The following is a 15,714-nucleotide window of genomic DNA, read 5'->3' as shown; positions in this document are numbered from 1 at the left end:
ATTGTGAGAAAACAAAGCCTTATGAACTGTCCCTTTAAAAGAATAATATAAAGCAATTATTCTCTGGAACAATTCTCATACCTCTTTTTAAAAATAAATCTTTTAGATTAATGCATTAAGCACTCGTTTTGGAAAATTAATTAAAGGGGGTCTTGGCTGCTTAGATTCGACGTGCAGCTTAAATACCAGCCAAAGAAAAATCTCTGGCATTGTAAAAAAGACTGGGCAATTTAAATACAAAATAATACAATTTCACATGACTACATTACGTAATGTATTTATTTTTACAGGCCTACATCATTACAAAGAAGTTAAACATGTAAAAAAGGACATTTACTTATACATAAATACTCTAATAAACAAGGCAATTGTGTAGAAGTATCTGTTCAGCTTCACCCTGCTGTAAGTACTTTAAATATAAACTCTATTTGGTGTCAATACAAACAAAAATAACTATAAGAGAATTCAAAGTCGATGCTACGGATCAGAATCTGTAGAGCTATAGCATAGAAATCCTGGATATTGATTCAAAATTATTTCCTTACAATAATACTTGTCTTGTTTGCATAGAGCTGTGTTTCTCAACCCTGATCCTGGCGTGTCAGATAAGGAAGACCAGGACCAGGGTTGAGAAATACTAACATAAAGCATATAGAATTGTTCATCTGTAATTACTAGGATGCAGCCATTTGACGAGATATCATCGTGGTTCCGTGGGACGCTGTATGTGACGTTTAAAGGGGCAGGTGAAGCGAGTAATGAGAACATGTCCAGCGGCGCACAGGTTTGCTGACTCTGCCTATGACCGGTAGCTTGTGGGCGTAAGCACGAGGTGGGAGGGTGGTAAGAGGCGGGGTTGGAGTAAAGCTCGTCTGGAAGCGCCGTCCCTGACAGCGTCGCCCCATCTGTCGTCCTCCAATGATGAAGGAGAAAGCGGGAGGTCCAGCCTGAGGCAGAGGGAAGCGGGCTTTGGGGAAAATGTCTCTGGATTGGCTGGTTGAACGTCCTGGACGTGATGAAGATGACCTGGAACGTGAGACGGAAGATGAGGAGGAGGAGCGGGCAAGAGATCTGCAGACACAGGACAAAAAGGAGACTACCAGTGAGAATCATGGGATCAATCAAAATTAATTGACTTTTTGGACAGTGTTGGCAAGATTTGCTCGTGTAGGATTGAATCAGTATTATTTAAAGGCAAGGCATTAGTAACTCCACTGTACCACCTTCTCTAGGAATTATGACTTTTCTCAAAATTGTGAAAAAAAAAAACAACCTGAATTCTGAGGTTCTGAAAATTCATAATGCGCAACCAATATGGGAAAAAAAAAAATAATAATCTCAGAATTCTGACCCAGTTTTTTCCCCAGAATCACAATTCTGACTTTGGGGGGAAAAAAAAGGAATTGCGTGATGTTAACTTAAGAGACATTCGCAGTTGCGAGAATAGAAGACTGGAGTTTGAAATTCGCAATTACTTGACTCTTACCTTCCTGGGACGGTAGCAGCCAGACTTGGTGGTTGTGGTTCCATACGAGGGCTGCCATCTTGCCGTGGACTTATATTCATGCTGGCAGTTAGCTGGGGCATTTTTCGTGTATTCTCGAGATTGGGTGCAGTGTTTGCTGGCTCTTTCCTGCCCTCTAGTTGTTGGCAGGGACCTGGAGGTGGGGTGCCAACTAATGGCGGGTCAGTGCTAAAGCGTACAGCCAGACTATCTCCAAAAAAGGAGTATAGTTCACAGTACATGGCAGGAAGAGACACAGGAGTCCACTCTTCCCATGGGCAGCCAGCTCCACCTGCTTGAAGATGGCTTGCGATGCCAAGAGGGGGTTCTGAGAGAGGTTCGGGAGGAGGGCTGAGGCCAGGCGAGTTTTCTCTGAAACCGACAGCCCCTGTGGTAGTGCCTGGTAGACCAGCACCGCTTCCTTCTGCTGCTAAAGTCAGACTGAGAGCCTTCATCTTCAGCAAACGCTCTACCGCTACCTACAGGAAGGAAATTAAAGTGGTCACTTTAGAGGTTTAGGTAAGAAACATTTATTTTAGGCTAATGAACCATTGGATGGTAGGTAGTGTGATCAATGGAAATTCAAAATGAAATCTCAATATAGCTTTTAAACACAACATATAAACATATCATGTTTCAAGATGAAGAGTGGCACTGTATTTTAAAATCTTTTACACACAAGCAACTCGTGAATCAGTTGTTTTCTGAGTGGTTAGGTGTGCAGTGAACGCTCTTCTACATAAACTCCATCACAGAAAGGGATGTAAGTTTGGGTCAAGTGCAACCAGTAACACAAAATGCTCAAACAATCTTTCCAAACTTTCGCTCTTATAAACCAGTTGTTTTTAACAAAAGAGCAGCTTTAAGAAATGTCTGTGGTTTCCAGCAAAACAGAACTTGAATAAATCAATACATTTGTATCAGCAACCCTAAAAAGAGAAATATGAACCACAGTCATTGTCTAAAATACTGTTCTTACCAAAATGGCTCCATAGACTTTGTGGCCGTCTGCCTTCACCTGAGCGTTGGACACAGAGTAATCATCTAACACAGCTTGCAGATTCGCCCAATAGGCAGGGAGGTGAGGGTACAGCACACGCTCAACAGCCTGTGTCAAAAAACACGTACACACAAACAGTGATATTTAGTAGTAAAAAGCACATTTGTGTTTGTGGGTGTTGTGCTGTCCGTGTTTACCTTCCAGCCAAGAGCATGCAGACCCACTACAGCTCCATAGTGGGAACAGAGAGGTCTAACCGGATCAGAGAGAACCTTCTGGAGGGACAGAAGGATCTGATGGTACAGCCCACTCACAAGATCACCGTGTGTCCTACAAGTCAACACGAGAAAAACAATAAATCAGACTAGTGTTTGGACCGGATCGACTGATTAAAGTTTCAGCTTACCAGAACACTTACTATAAAAGTTCCTAATACAATAAGCGTTACTGTGCTGTAGGATGCTTAAAAATACCAGAAGATGTGGCTGAGCAGAAGGGCTGCGTAGTCTCTCAGGGTCCAGTGGTCATTGAGGGGGTTGATGGAAGCAGCCAGAGGCTCCAGGATGCAGTACATGACGCTGGACACCAGACTGCGCACGTATGAGCCCAGGTACAGGTACGGGTTCTGCACCAAACTCTTCACCATGTGTAGGAGCCTGTTTAACTGGTCCAGATCATGACTTACTGACTTTACCTAAGAAAGGGAAAAGAAAGACGAATCACACATGAATCAAAGAGCACTTTTTTTTTTTACGACAATTACAAAAAGGGTCATTATACAAGGAAATGTTTTATTTTGTATGCCACGGACAAACTTACACCACTGATGACGTAAACAAAATAAGGCAAGAGGGCAGCAATCTTTGAATTGGACTGGAGGTCTAGCAAAGCCACCTGATGGAAAAAGAAAAAGATTATTGTGCCAGCAAGAGAAAATCCTAGACACATTAATAAAATAAATGCACTAAAATTAATAGGTTTTGGGATAGTATGATTTATAAAAAAATTTTTAAGGCTTAGCAGGGCTACAGAAGATTAAAAATAAAGTAAAAACAGTAATATTGTGAAATTACAATTTAAAACTTACAATGCACAATATTTTTATTTTCATATATTTATTAATTAATTAATATATTCATCTGTTATGGTAAAGCTGATATATAGTTATTCCGGTCTTGTCATAAGATCGTTCAGAAATCATTCTAACATGCTAATTTGCTTGAAAACAGTTGAGCTCCTTAATATTTTTGTGGAAACCGTGGTACATTTTTTCAAGATGCTCTCATGACAAGAAAGTTCAAAAAGCTTAATTCAATGACAAGTCTTTATTCTCAATTCTGATCAATTTAATGCATCCTTGCTGAGAATGATGAAAAAAATAACAACTTTTGAAAGGTACCTTCATGAGATGTGGGTCCTCTCCTAAAATGGCTCTGGTTATTTGTTGGTAATACTTGAGAAGATCCTCTGATAGAGACTGAACAGCAGTGGGAACTGATAAAACAAGTAAACAGACACAGAATAGAGCTGGGTGAACTGGTGAATGCTTGCTTACGATATGTCATTTTGTTAATTTTACGAGATAAATCAATAAAAATAAACAGAAATGAAAATATTTGAGGATCACCTGTGCCTTGAGGTTCCAGATTGCCTTTTCCATCAAGATACGACACGTGCACTGCCATTGAAACAAAACAAGAGCTTTTTTTTAATAAAAAAATGCATTATATTAAACTTTAAAGCATTACACTAATGATACCCATCATACCTCGAACCATCGTCTCTGCACAGCCTTTGGGGATGTTAGTAGCAAGTGCCAGCTCCACCAGATTTATTTCCCGATCCTCTACAAAGAAAAGCTCTCCTTCCTTTAATGGACGGAACGGTAGGGCATCCTGTGCGCCATAGCCACAAACAGTCTAGAAAACATGGAGCGGATGTTGAAGTGTAACAAACACCGCAAAGAATATTTACATTAAAAATGCTTTCAAAGAGAATGACGAATGCATACCTCAGTATTGCTCCACCGTAGTGCTCTATTGAAGTCTTCCACGCTCAGTTTCCTTCTCTTTGCATGTCTCATAAACTGTGAGCTGTTCTGGAGTGGGGCAAACAAATGAAATGTGCAATGTTATCGCAAAAATGCATGCCGGTTCACAAAGTCTTTCTTTACAAATGCTTAAGAGGAATAAAACGCAATGCAGGCAAACAACGTCTACGAAAGCTTCAGCTGGAAACATTTTAAGACGGTAGCACAAGTCGGTAAAGCTTTAAAGTAACAAACAGGTGCGTTCATCTAATCCATCAGCACAACTTTAAAAGAACAAGACGTCTATATGTAAAAGAGCATGCACACATCGCTATTAATTCAACGAAATAAGACGGATGCATGTATGAAAGCATGCAAATGTATCTACAACAAATCAGCAAAAGCCAATGAAAGTCTTCGATATTAACAAAAGAGGCTTCAATGCCCTTGCTGAGACAGTAGAACCCATCAGGACAGCTTAAATGGGACATTAAAACACAGCCATATACAGCAGCGCGCAGTGCATGTAATTATAACATATAGGATGAAATCATGAAGCCGTATGTGACCTGTGTTGCCTCTCTGAGGCGGTAGCACACATCCTCCGCCAGCAGAGCTGCCACCTCCTCGCTGAGCTCCACTCCGGTGCTCTCGGCCATTAGTTTGATGGATTCCCGGGGCACCTCGGCGAAGCGCCGTTCCTCCCTCTCCGTCATCTCTACGTTATTGAGATCACTAAATAAAGATGCCGTAAATTACATTAAAGACTTAGAGCTAAAGCGACGAGATTGCGCGGCATCAGTCTCTTTTCAATTCTGCCTGAGCACGCTTGTAACCAAAAACGGGGCTAAAAAAACAATGCACCCTACCTTACTATTGACGATTAATGACGCATCAGTTCATATACATTTATTTTACTGTATTTTAGCAACGTTATATGCCCACATTAGCACAAGCAGCTAAGCTCTTCAGACTGTTTATACAACACACTAGCGGTGAACTTGTGGAGCGCCTGATTGGCTAAAACTCTGCGCATGCGTGTGTGTTCTGGGCTCAGCGATTAAGACTCGTTTTTGCGATTCGAATCTTTTGAATCGGTTCCCCAAGTGATCTTGTCTTATTTTAGTAAACATTGGAAAGAAAAAAAATGCATGCGTCATTTCTGCGGTAGGCTATAAAACCTAAAAAGTAATTTACCACAGAGAAAAAAAAAAAAAAAAAAAAAAAACCTCTGGTAACGGTTGTCAATATGTAGTTTTCGCAACGTAAAAAGTGTCTTCTACTCAAAGCAACCTCGAAAGCACAAATAAGATTCCCTGGGGAAAACACTACGTATTAAATAAGTGCAATTTCGGTTAAGTTTCAAAGCATCAGTTTTGTTTCAACCATTACTGGTCACGAAATTAAGCTGACATAGCATCAGTTAATGGAGTTCTTGTCACCACAGTATGCAATGTACCTTAAGAACCTTTATGCAGAGTCACAAAAAAAAAAAAAAAAAAAAACCAAGCCATGTTCTCACAGCAGTAATTAAAATAAGTAGACTTACACAGTCAATCCTTTTAGGAAGTTTTATTGAGAGCAAAAGGATGTTGATGTTTCTAAAATAATTTAAAAAGGTCATTAGTTTAAAAATCCTTAAGTTAGAAACACACATAGGCAAATCCTTTATATACACGTAAAATAATTTACACATAAGGGGCTTCAGTCTGTCAAATAAGTGGCCTCAGAAGTACAAGACAGACTTCAATTAAAAAGAATTTATCAACATTTGAGAGTCTCAAAAGACAATTAAAAACAAGTGGCAAAGAGACACTGTACACTAAAGAATTAAAATTTGGCACAGTACAGTCAGAGTTAAAGCTCATAGCAGTTAGCTTCTGGGATCCTGCCACAGACTTCATAACAGTGGCTTATCCAGAGCGTCTTGAGGACCAGCATTGGCAGCATTCTCTAGCTGCTGGAGCCGAAGGGCCAGGGGGAGCAGAAGATCATTCAGATGTTGGCTGCTGAAGGTGAAGGCGTTGTTGGCTACGGCTTCTACCGACGGTGGTGTTACTGGACCAGAACCGTCAGGGTACACTGGTGAAGCCAACGCAGACGGAGGGGAGGAAGATGGTGGAGATAGTGAAGAACATGTGTCCGAGGCAGGTGAGAGAGATCTCCCATTGGTCGTCTGATGAGGCCAGGATGTGTGGGGCGAGTTGACACCTTTGACCGAGTTGGGAAGCCCATGTTGGAACCGGCAACGGGTACCATAGAGGCAGAAACCGAAAGCGCTGAAGGTGCGACAGAGGGCACCACGGGGCTTCCACTCTTGGGACTGTGACGTAGGTTGCCAGGTTCGCTCTTCCTCGCCACCATCCGATTCAGAACCGCCCTCGACATGCAGGAAGTGGCATCTGGTACCAAAAGGGCAAACCCCAAACGCACGAAAAGTACGGCAAGGCACGTTCCTGCGCCGTTGACGGACGGGCCTCTGCTCTTTAAGGTTGTGCACGAAGAGACACCGCGTGCCATAGACGCAGTAGCCAGCGGTGTGGTAGGTACGGCATAGCTCGGTTTTGTACTTGGGATGACGGGAGGGTACATGGAGATCGTGGAGGCCGTGGGCGAACTGGCAGCGTTCGGCATACTTGCAGGTACCCGTCTCAGCATAGCGGCTGCACAGCTCGGTCTTGTAGCGGGTGGAGCAGAGCCAGGGCGTCATCGGGGGCGATGGGGACTCAACCAGAGGAAGCAAGGCCTCGGCAAGTGACAAGCTCCCACTACCCAAGCCCTCCTCAGGAAAGAAAGCCTCATTCTGGTCTTCAGTGGGGAAGAGAAACAGGTCATCTTGACTAGTCTGGAGAAGAACAAAAACAAGCTTTAAGTTCACCTACTCCCAAGAGTTCCTCCTGCATTTTACCACTGCCCAAGCCATAGTCTTATTTCTAATACACTGCATAGAAACCGTAGTTTATGCACCCAAACCATAGTTTAAGTGCATTCATCTCACTGTTGAAGTTTATTAAATAATTTGTTTACATCTGAACCTTTAAAAGAGCTTTACCACCTCAGCAAGTTTCAGACACTTACATGAAACCAGTTACCAATAGCCTAGATTACAATGTAAATTGTAACTTTACATTACCTAGATTTCACAATTTCAGTCAAATAGAAAATAGGCCACTAGGAATAGTAACCAACACTCCAGTTAGGAAGTTCCTCAGCGTTTCATGGACATTTTAGTAATAAAACACAGATGGTGCCAATCAAGTTACGACGACAAACAAGTGACCTACCTCAAACATTTTAGACCGCCTTACAAAACTCCACAGTAGCTCAACAAAACTGGGCTTTTTGTCGTTTAAAAAGTGCCGCTAAAGCAACAAAAACACCCTCCTGAACTCCGGACAAGCACTTGACTCCGTTGTCCTTCTACGGATGAAAGCCGCGGACTACACCCTGTGCCAGGCAAATCCCACGTAACTACACCCGCTCGCCCCGTCGTTTTAAAGATGATCCGGATCGCGTTCCCGCGTTTCATTTAAAATACGAATCAGCTGTGAAGCGTTCGAATCGCTGAACGTTCGAAACAGCCAATCAGCTTTGGCCTAGGTGACCGTCAATCTAATTTGGAACTAGTCTGCAATCGACGATGGGTTCGTCTGCCGGGGGTGTGGGGAGTTTGATCAAATTGGGATATTGCCGCTGCCTTGTAGGTTGTACTGGAATAAACATTTGACAAGTAGCTTGTTAGCCGACTTCAAAGGGCGAATATACACACAGGCCCATCCTGTATCAATTACCGCATCGCACCTCGAGTCGTTAATTGAGCGTTTGTCTATGAAGTGCAGATCGGAGTCTTTGTATTATGCTTATTGTAAGGCTTCAGATGAGGATATACATTTCCCGCGAACAATAAGCAATGGACTTCAACCAAACCTTGACAGCAATTTTTTTAAGGAGTATATTGGATAAATTAAAAGGTTTTTTTATTATTATTGATTTTTGGCCTTAAATCAAAACTTTTGCAGATTAATCTGATTCAGATTAATTCTCTTTAAAAGTTTTTTCTCTCACTCTTTAGTCGTTCTTAAAAGACAGTACTGTTGCTGGTCCCTATTAACCTACATAGTATGGGGGAAATACTACAGAAATAAATGGGGACCAGAAACTAATTTTGAAAATATATTATGTTCAGCTGAAGAAAGATAAAACTGTTGGTGCAAGTGGCAGATTTTATTTATTTTTATGGGTGAAAGCTTTTATTGCCATCTCTTGACACTTTTGATCCTTAGTTGACACCATATTTAATTTTTTCATGGACGAAAATGAGGCAATGGCATTTATTTTTCTTAAGGTTTTATAATGTTTAATTCAAAGCACTTTTCCAGTTTTGGTCACAGGCATGTTTTTGGAAATATGCTTTTTCAATGTTACAGTTATCAGTTAAAACATCTAAAGTTACACAACTGTACAAACCAACCAGACATTTACATTTTACAGCCTCAATTTCATTCACAAAAAACAAATACAAATATGGTGTGTGTGCCATGGCACGTGGTTCACTGCAAAGGCCAGACAAATCAATAACCATATAGCTGCTCTAAAGAAACATGAAACATTGCCTTATCAGGACCACAAACAAAAGATCTTTATTTTCTTATCACAAGATACATTAAAGGATACAGAGACACTGGAATATTAAAAAAAAAAAAAGTTTGAGTTGTGAGTTGAAAGAAATTTCTTATTGATATACAAAACTGAAATCCTTCACATCCTTGAATCAAACCCTAAAATCAACCAGTCTTCCCTCCCCCAACTCTATCCCATAATGGAGATTAACGGTAACGTTTTGTTTTTTTTTTTCCTTCAAGCTTTGCCGAAACATTGTGGGGTCACGATCCCCCTTCATAAAAAATGGGTGACAATTAAAAGGGAACATTTATTTGTGTCTTTAGTGTGCAGTGCACTCTCCATTTGTTTAAGAAACATTACAAAACCCCTAATCGGGGGAACGATTTACAATGAAATTTTGTGTTGACTAATCTCAACAAGCCAGGAAGTCTGTCAAAAAAGCCCAACCACTCAGCTCAAAAGGAAAAAAAAAAGCTTAATCATAAGGCAAAAATATAAATCAATATCAGCCTATAGTTGAGCCATGTCTAGGAAAACTCTTCCATCTTTTCCATTTCATTGGATGCAGTTAGCACGAAAAAAAAGGGGGAAATACGCATCAATATCGGCCTACAGTCGAGTCATTACTAAAAAAACCTCTTCTCTCTCTCAATATCTACAAATGCTAACAATAGCTTCCCAGTAGCCCACAAGACCTTTATAACACAAAAGCGAATGCGTCAACTTGTTTGGAAAAAGAGCATATGTGGAAAAACAAACTTTTATGGCTTTGTTCATGATGTCATATGGAAAAGGCTCAATTATTGAGGTACGAAACAGGCCAAACTGATTGGGACATCCAACCACCTCAAACCGAGATTCGCCTTACATTCATGAACACCTTCAACACTTTACTACAAACCAGAAGCCTTCCTAAGTCATCAAACGTGCTTTCATACTAAGACCTACTAGACCTTCCAAAAAAAAAAAAAAAAAAATCACTGACTGGAGCAGCTACACTGCAGGAGTTTTGGATCCATAAATCACAAAAAAAAAAAAAAAAGTTTGAGAAACCCGGTCGCTATCAATAAACCCCAACTCGACTGCAGATCTGCTTGCATGGCGAGCAATACTTTTGCTGCAATGCATGATACCATCCTTCCACAAATCAGCTAGGCCTGAAAGGCTGGAACCACAAGTACTGGCTGAAATAAAATGAGCAGCGCAATCGTTTATTTGCCTGTATAGCATGAAAAAGGGTGATTTTTTGTTTTTAAACATAAGCAACCTAAGAAAATTAAGAAAATGACGGTAAAAAGACCATGTACTCCCTCACACATTTAAATCCCACTTTCCATTCACACAAGAATCAAACTCTTGAAAAATCCTGTTAATATTTATACAAATAACGACAGAACTGGAGAAAAATAAAGTGTGCTTTTCCACCATCTTAGAATGAACATGATTTGCTTTAAATTACACAGTTAAAAGTATTTGCAATTTTTTAAAAAAGCAACGGGACAGCGGGGCACCTGAGCCCTTAAACTATAACACTGGGAGTAAAACGCTATGACGTGTGGTGTATGCTGGTGTAAGAGTATGCGGTACGTCATCATCCCGAGCATGTGAGAGTGGTGTGTGTATGGAATCTGCGGGGACAACAGAAGACGAGGAATAAAGAAGAACAGCTGACGATGGCGGGTTTAACATGCTCTGGCAATGGATGTGGTCTACTGGAACATCGCTCAGTCCTCCAACACGATTGGCTCACTGGTGCTGGAGGGTATGATGGGAACGGGAAGCGGCCGGGGCGGCACGGGAAGTTTGATTCTGACCGGGAGGTGTGGTTTTCTGGCCGCCCGCCTCATCTCGGCCTGAGTGAGGTGTTTCCTCAGGGCTCTGTAAAACACATACACGTGGAATTTAGTCACAGGAAATGGTAAAAACATGAGGATGGGATGTTTTGGAAACAAACCTGGTGTCTTTTGTAGCCACAAACACCACTGGATTTGGAGCATCTCCTTGACTGACCTTCTGCCTCTTAATGACTGACTGGTTGGCTGATCTCATTCCCAATGCGAACGGTCTTCCATTGGTGGACAAAGAATTTCCTCCAGCCTGCAGCCAATGAGAGCGCTTAGATCTGTGTACACCGTTTTCTACCAGCGGGAAGGTTAACTTGTCTTTGTATGTGATACTCACATTGTCGAAGGGCCTCTTGCCCAGTAGGGCAGATGCGCTCCGAGGCTGGTTAACCTGGTTACGGTTGATAGGGGTTGGAGCACCTCGAGGGGCTTTGAGTTTCAAAGGAGCTTGAACAGCTGAATAAAACAAGCACAATCACTCAAAAAGTCAAATTTTCAAACATAACGTTCTGCCAAACTGTTGACTTTTATGTCTCATCATTAAAGGGAACACGTTATTTTTTTCCCCATGTTAAAATTGTTTTTCAATCCCTATTTTGGTTTTGAATACTGAATATATTGAAGCCATACCCAATTCTTTAACTATATTGATGAGGGACGGTCGAGGAATAAGGCGGTTCTTCATAGCACTCTTTGCTGCTTTAGGAAGTCTTATCATACCTAAAAAGAGAGAAAAAAAAATCAGTCAAAAAGAAAGCTGGAGCTTTATGCGAACACATGAAAAATCGAGGTAAAAACAAGTTTGCAACTGGATACTCACACTCTGCTTTGACAGCATTGGCGTTAATGGAAGCGTAGGGCCGACGAGCCGCCCGGCGTGACTGCAGGATGTCCTGGCACACCCGACGGGCGATTCGAGTGAGTTTAGTGGTCTGCAGGATGAAGGTCTGACGATTTTTAGCCAGAAGTTTAGCTCTCCCTGCGCTGCTGGTAAACGGGGACATGCCCTGTACCTCCTGGCGGGTCATGTGACCACGTGGAGCTGCATCCTATTGAAGAGATATATGATGTTCAGTAATCAATTTAGCAATACATTTTTAATTTAGCTAATCAAAACAACTAACAAAACCAACTAGATTTCTCACTGTTGATTTTTGTATACATAAAGATTTAAAAATACATTAAAAAGTTGCATCAAAAAAAGAGGGTTAACGTACTGAGCCAGTTCTTGTGGCGCCCTCTAGTTGAGTAGGGGTTTTAAGACCACCGTACTTCTTCCAGTAAATCCAACAGGATGCACATAGTCGGCATTGCATGTTGGGAGGGCCCCATGCATACCACTGCTGGGACTGGGCAGCTGGAGGAGTAGCAAGTCAAACAGGTTATACATTACATTCATTATAATGCACAATAATTGAGCTTATATTTAAACACTTGAGTTCACTCACTGTGGCAACTTTCACAACTGAGGCCTTTCTGGTAGCCAGTGGCACCATTCATGCCAGGTTTACTTCCAGGTGCATTGATCTGGTTGGGGTTGGGTTTGGTGCTGAATGAGAAAACAAAATTTAGATACAGCAGAAGAAAAAAAAAAATCAATTCTGTACAAAATGAATTTGTTTAACACTACTAAAGATTTGGGGGTCAGTGCTTTTTTCTTTTTTTGCAACTGCTGAAAATCGACACTAGATACTTTTACAGAACACTGTTATTGTTCTTTTAAACTCTGCTACTTGTATTAGGATCTGATGAAAAAGTCTTGACAAAAATATTATGCAGCTGTTTTCAACACAGATAAGAAACATGTTTCTCGAGCGGCAAATCAGCATAATGATTTCTGAAGGATCATGGGACTGCTGAAATTTCATCTTTAGATCTCAGAAATTTAAATGTTAGCATTTCACTACATAAATATTTAAAAATGTTTAGGATTAAATAAATGTAGCTGTACAACTTTAAAAAAGTTCACAAAAAAAAAAAAAAAAACACTAAAATGAGATCAATGTGTGGAATATATTTGGGAAAGTACCATTTGAATTTCTAAAAAGAAAAAAAGTGCAGTGACACTAGATACTCACTAGGTGGGGATGTACACCTGTTTCAGCTTGCTGTCAGCCTCTGCTGCCTTTAGTCTTTTCTGTGGAGGCAAACATGGTTTAAATAACATTTGTATGCATGCATAAATATTAACATATCAAGATTTATTTATTTTTTTAAAGCATGTTACCTGCTGGATGTAACGATCAGTAGTCTTCCACATGTAGTAGAACTGGACCACGCTAGCTAATGACTTCCAGGGCAACTTCAGGACAACAAATAAATTCATTTAAATTATTTGGGAAAGCTCAGAAGATTTATTGTTTGTGAGAGCAAATGTTCAAGTATGGCGTTTCAAACTCACAAAGTCTTGGCGAATGTCATTGAAGTCTTTGCCGTATTTCTCCAGAGCCTCCTCAAACAGCATGGCTTCTGAGGCGCTCCACTCCTCCATCTCGTCCCTGCACAGCACCGGGCCACCCTGCGGCACCAGCGTCGACATGGCCTTGGCGAGATCGTAACCGTTCTTCTGCAGAGTGTCCATGGCGTGGAACTACAGGTAAGACGGACAGTGTGAATACGAGATGTTCATGGAAGCACAATGGAGTGAGGTGGTAATGAATGAAACACATTGTGAGCTCTCACCAGCGTGATGTCTCGAGATGCTGCCGCTGCGCTCATGTGCAGACTGGGTTGGCGGATTGAACTGCTGCAGTCTAGTGCACGTGCAAACGTACCGACAGCCCTGAAACACACGATATTTGAATTAACATCATGCTAATGAATCAAACTGTTTTAATGCAGCAATAATGGTCAGTCTAAGAGTGAAATACTACCGTGCCACCACCAGGAACTGGTCTATCTGAGGATCCTTCAGCTGGTTATTAGGATCCCAGACCTTTGTCTCAAGCTTCTCCTGCACTCGATTGTCTGAATCACCTGGTTAGTGTTGAGTGAGGAAAACATTGTAAATGTGTGCTGAAAATATCAATACCAGGATCCGAAGCACTGATGCAATATTGAGATGAAAATCATGCGAGTAAGACACACTGTAAACATTGCAGCATTAGACATCTGATTTTGCCACTACTGGGGCTTCTTGAAAAATCTTTTTTTTTTTAAGCAGCAATAAAGACTATTTGCACTAAGTACATATAGCAATGGATTCTACTTACACCATGCTCAAAACAGAAATTATCTGCACCACAGTATTGTAGTGCATTTAAAGTATAGTATAGTAATAACTTATGCTGTGAAAATTTTAATTTAGATTATTAAATGGATGCCACATTATTGGGACAATAAAGTGGAGTTAGCGTAAATAGCCTCTGCCAACAAGGTTTTGAGAGGTGAAAACCTTCTGACCTTCAGCCAGTTTGTCAGGGATCTCAGCCTGGTATTTGGACCCCACTCTGATCTCGCCCTGGTCAGCCAGCAGGGTCTTCTGCACTGGGTCAAACACCAGAGAGTAGAAGAAGCAGTCCTACAGAACAAATGCACACATTATAAAAACAAATACTTCATGCAGTTGGCCATTTGATCATTTTAGAATTAACAAAAGGTTCACTTGTGTAATAACTTGATTTTGCCTTAAATCAGCAGAAATATACAAAAATATTTTACAAAATACACAACCGTTCAAACTGGAATGAGTTGGGATTTTTATACTTTCTTTTAGCAAAGATTTCAATTTCATACTATGCCGTTTCTATTCATCAGATACTGTAAAATGTACTATGATTTCTACAAAAATATGAAGCGCACAACTGTTTTTAACATAAGAAATGCTGTCTATATTATAGAGTGAAGGATCATTAATGACAGACTGGAGTAATGGTTGCTGAAAATTTGGCTCTACCATCACAGGAATAAATTACATTTTCAATTATATTACATATAAAAACGGTTACTTTAAATTGTTGCAGTTTTCATTACTGTGTTTTTTGTTCAAATAAAGGCAGATTTTGTGGGCAATTAAAAACAAACAAACAAAAACCTAAAATAATAAAAATGTAAAAGTAAATTCAGCACACCACCTTGACATAAGTCAATTAATGTTTTTTTTGTAGCATTGTACAAAACATTTGAATTTGTGCAGCAATGAAAATTGGAGGGAACAAAAACTTAACAACAAGCTTCATTTATTTAAAGCATAACAAAATGTATTGTATTTTTATTTTTTTTGTGACACTCTTGTTTCTTTTTATGATAAACTCTTGTCCTGCAGGTGGACACTTACCTCTCTCTCTAGGTAGCTAGTTAAAACATCAGTCTCATTCAAAAGTGTGACGTTGCATTTTCCTCTGTAAAAAAATAATAAAAATAAATCAATTGCCTTATATATAGAGTCCAAGTCTGGGCTCGGATGTGATTATACCATTCAGCCCAGAGACATGAGAGTCTGTGAGCGCTGTGAGTGTGTTTACCGTATATGTGTGGCCGGGAGAGACTCAAACTGTCGAGACAGGAACAGTTCTCTGTGCTTGAGCTGGTGTTTCTGCTGTTCTGACATTGAAGGCTGCTTGGACTCCTCTTCAAAGTCTCCTAAAATACACACGCAAACATATGAGTGTGATGCTAATGGCCTTAATTAGTTGTGATGTGAGTCAGCTTCCTCTCAGAAAGCACACAGACCAAATCTTTAGTTTACTCATCACTTCAGGTTATTAGTAATGGT

The 15,714-nt window shown here is 40.6% G+C and overlaps 3 protein-coding genes across 5 annotated transcripts in view; all 3 read right to left on the bottom strand.

The window, feature by feature from the left end:
- Positions 1 to 261: 261 nt before the first annotated feature.
- Positions 262 to 5,548, bottom strand: taf6l (TAF6-like RNA polymerase II, p300/CBP-associated factor (PCAF)-associated factor). 3 transcript variants are annotated; one of them, XR_006251253.1, is made up of 13 exons: positions 5,403 to 5,548; positions 5,103 to 5,268; positions 4,516 to 4,602; positions 4,273 to 4,423; positions 4,132 to 4,182; positions 3,904 to 3,998; positions 3,324 to 3,398; positions 2,978 to 3,198; positions 2,702 to 2,834; positions 2,484 to 2,612; positions 1,487 to 1,983; positions 643 to 1,071; positions 262 to 586 (listed from the first exon to the last, which is right to left on the bottom strand). XR_006251253.1 is itself a non-coding variant. In XM_043243118.1 (12 exons), exons 2-12 carry the CDS (start codon positions 5,247 to 5,249, stop codon positions 735 to 737), a joined length of 1,923 nt encoding a protein of 640 aa, XP_043099053.1. In that variant the 5' UTR covers positions 5,250 to 5,268; positions 5,403 to 5,548; the 3' UTR covers positions 262 to 734. The 3 variants fall into 3 exon arrangements, 2 of the variants coding, with proteins under 2 accessions (XP_043099053.1, XP_043099054.1); XM_043243118.1 differs by having other exon boundaries at positions 262 to 1,071; XM_043243119.1 differs by having other exon boundaries at positions 262 to 1,071; positions 5,103 to 5,548.
- Positions 5,549 to 6,089: 541 nt separating this feature from the next.
- Positions 6,090 to 8,091, bottom strand: cth1 (cysteine three histidine 1). The gene is made up of 2 exons (XM_043244297.1): positions 7,818 to 8,091; positions 6,090 to 7,378 (listed from the first exon to the last, which is right to left on the bottom strand). Exons 1-2 carry the CDS (start codon positions 7,824 to 7,826, stop codon positions 6,434 to 6,436), a joined length of 954 nt encoding a protein of 317 aa, XP_043100232.1. The 5' UTR covers positions 7,827 to 8,091; the 3' UTR covers positions 6,090 to 6,433.
- A 1,056-nt stretch (positions 8,092 to 9,147) lies between these two features.
- Positions 9,148 to 15,714, bottom strand: part of mta2 (metastasis associated 1 family, member 2) — a 17,535-nt gene continuing 10,968 nt past the window's right edge. Inside the window, exons 4-18 of the mRNA XM_043244296.1 lie at positions 15,464 to 15,581; positions 15,277 to 15,340; positions 14,403 to 14,520; positions 13,874 to 13,976; positions 13,683 to 13,782; positions 13,402 to 13,590; positions 13,228 to 13,302; positions 13,079 to 13,137; positions 12,449 to 12,549; positions 12,218 to 12,357; positions 11,821 to 12,049; positions 11,631 to 11,720; positions 11,338 to 11,456; positions 11,111 to 11,253; positions 9,148 to 11,034 (exon numbers count right to left, since the gene is read on the bottom strand). Of these exons, the coding sequence (XP_043100231.1) occupies positions 10,881 to 11,034; positions 11,111 to 11,253; positions 11,338 to 11,456; positions 11,631 to 11,720; positions 11,821 to 12,049; positions 12,218 to 12,357; positions 12,449 to 12,549; positions 13,079 to 13,137; positions 13,228 to 13,302; positions 13,402 to 13,590; positions 13,683 to 13,782; positions 13,874 to 13,976; positions 14,403 to 14,520; positions 15,277 to 15,340; positions 15,464 to 15,581 (1,802 nt within the window). The 3' untranslated portion in view covers positions 9,148 to 10,880. The remainder of the gene's footprint in view (positions 11,035 to 11,110; positions 11,254 to 11,337; positions 11,457 to 11,630; positions 11,721 to 11,820; positions 12,050 to 12,217; positions 12,358 to 12,448; positions 12,550 to 13,078; positions 13,138 to 13,227; positions 13,303 to 13,401; positions 13,591 to 13,682; positions 13,783 to 13,873; positions 13,977 to 14,402; positions 14,521 to 15,276; positions 15,341 to 15,463; positions 15,582 to 15,714) is intronic.

Source organism: Puntigrus tetrazona, chromosome 7, assembly GCF_018831695.1.
Source record: "Puntigrus tetrazona isolate hp1 chromosome 7, ASM1883169v1, whole genome shotgun sequence".
NCBI classification, from domain to species: Eukaryota; Metazoa; Chordata; class Actinopteri; order Cypriniformes; family Cyprinidae; genus Puntigrus; species Puntigrus tetrazona.
The sequence above is the reverse complement of the archived record's forward strand: the minus strand, read 5'-3'. Positions and strand labels throughout refer to the sequence as shown.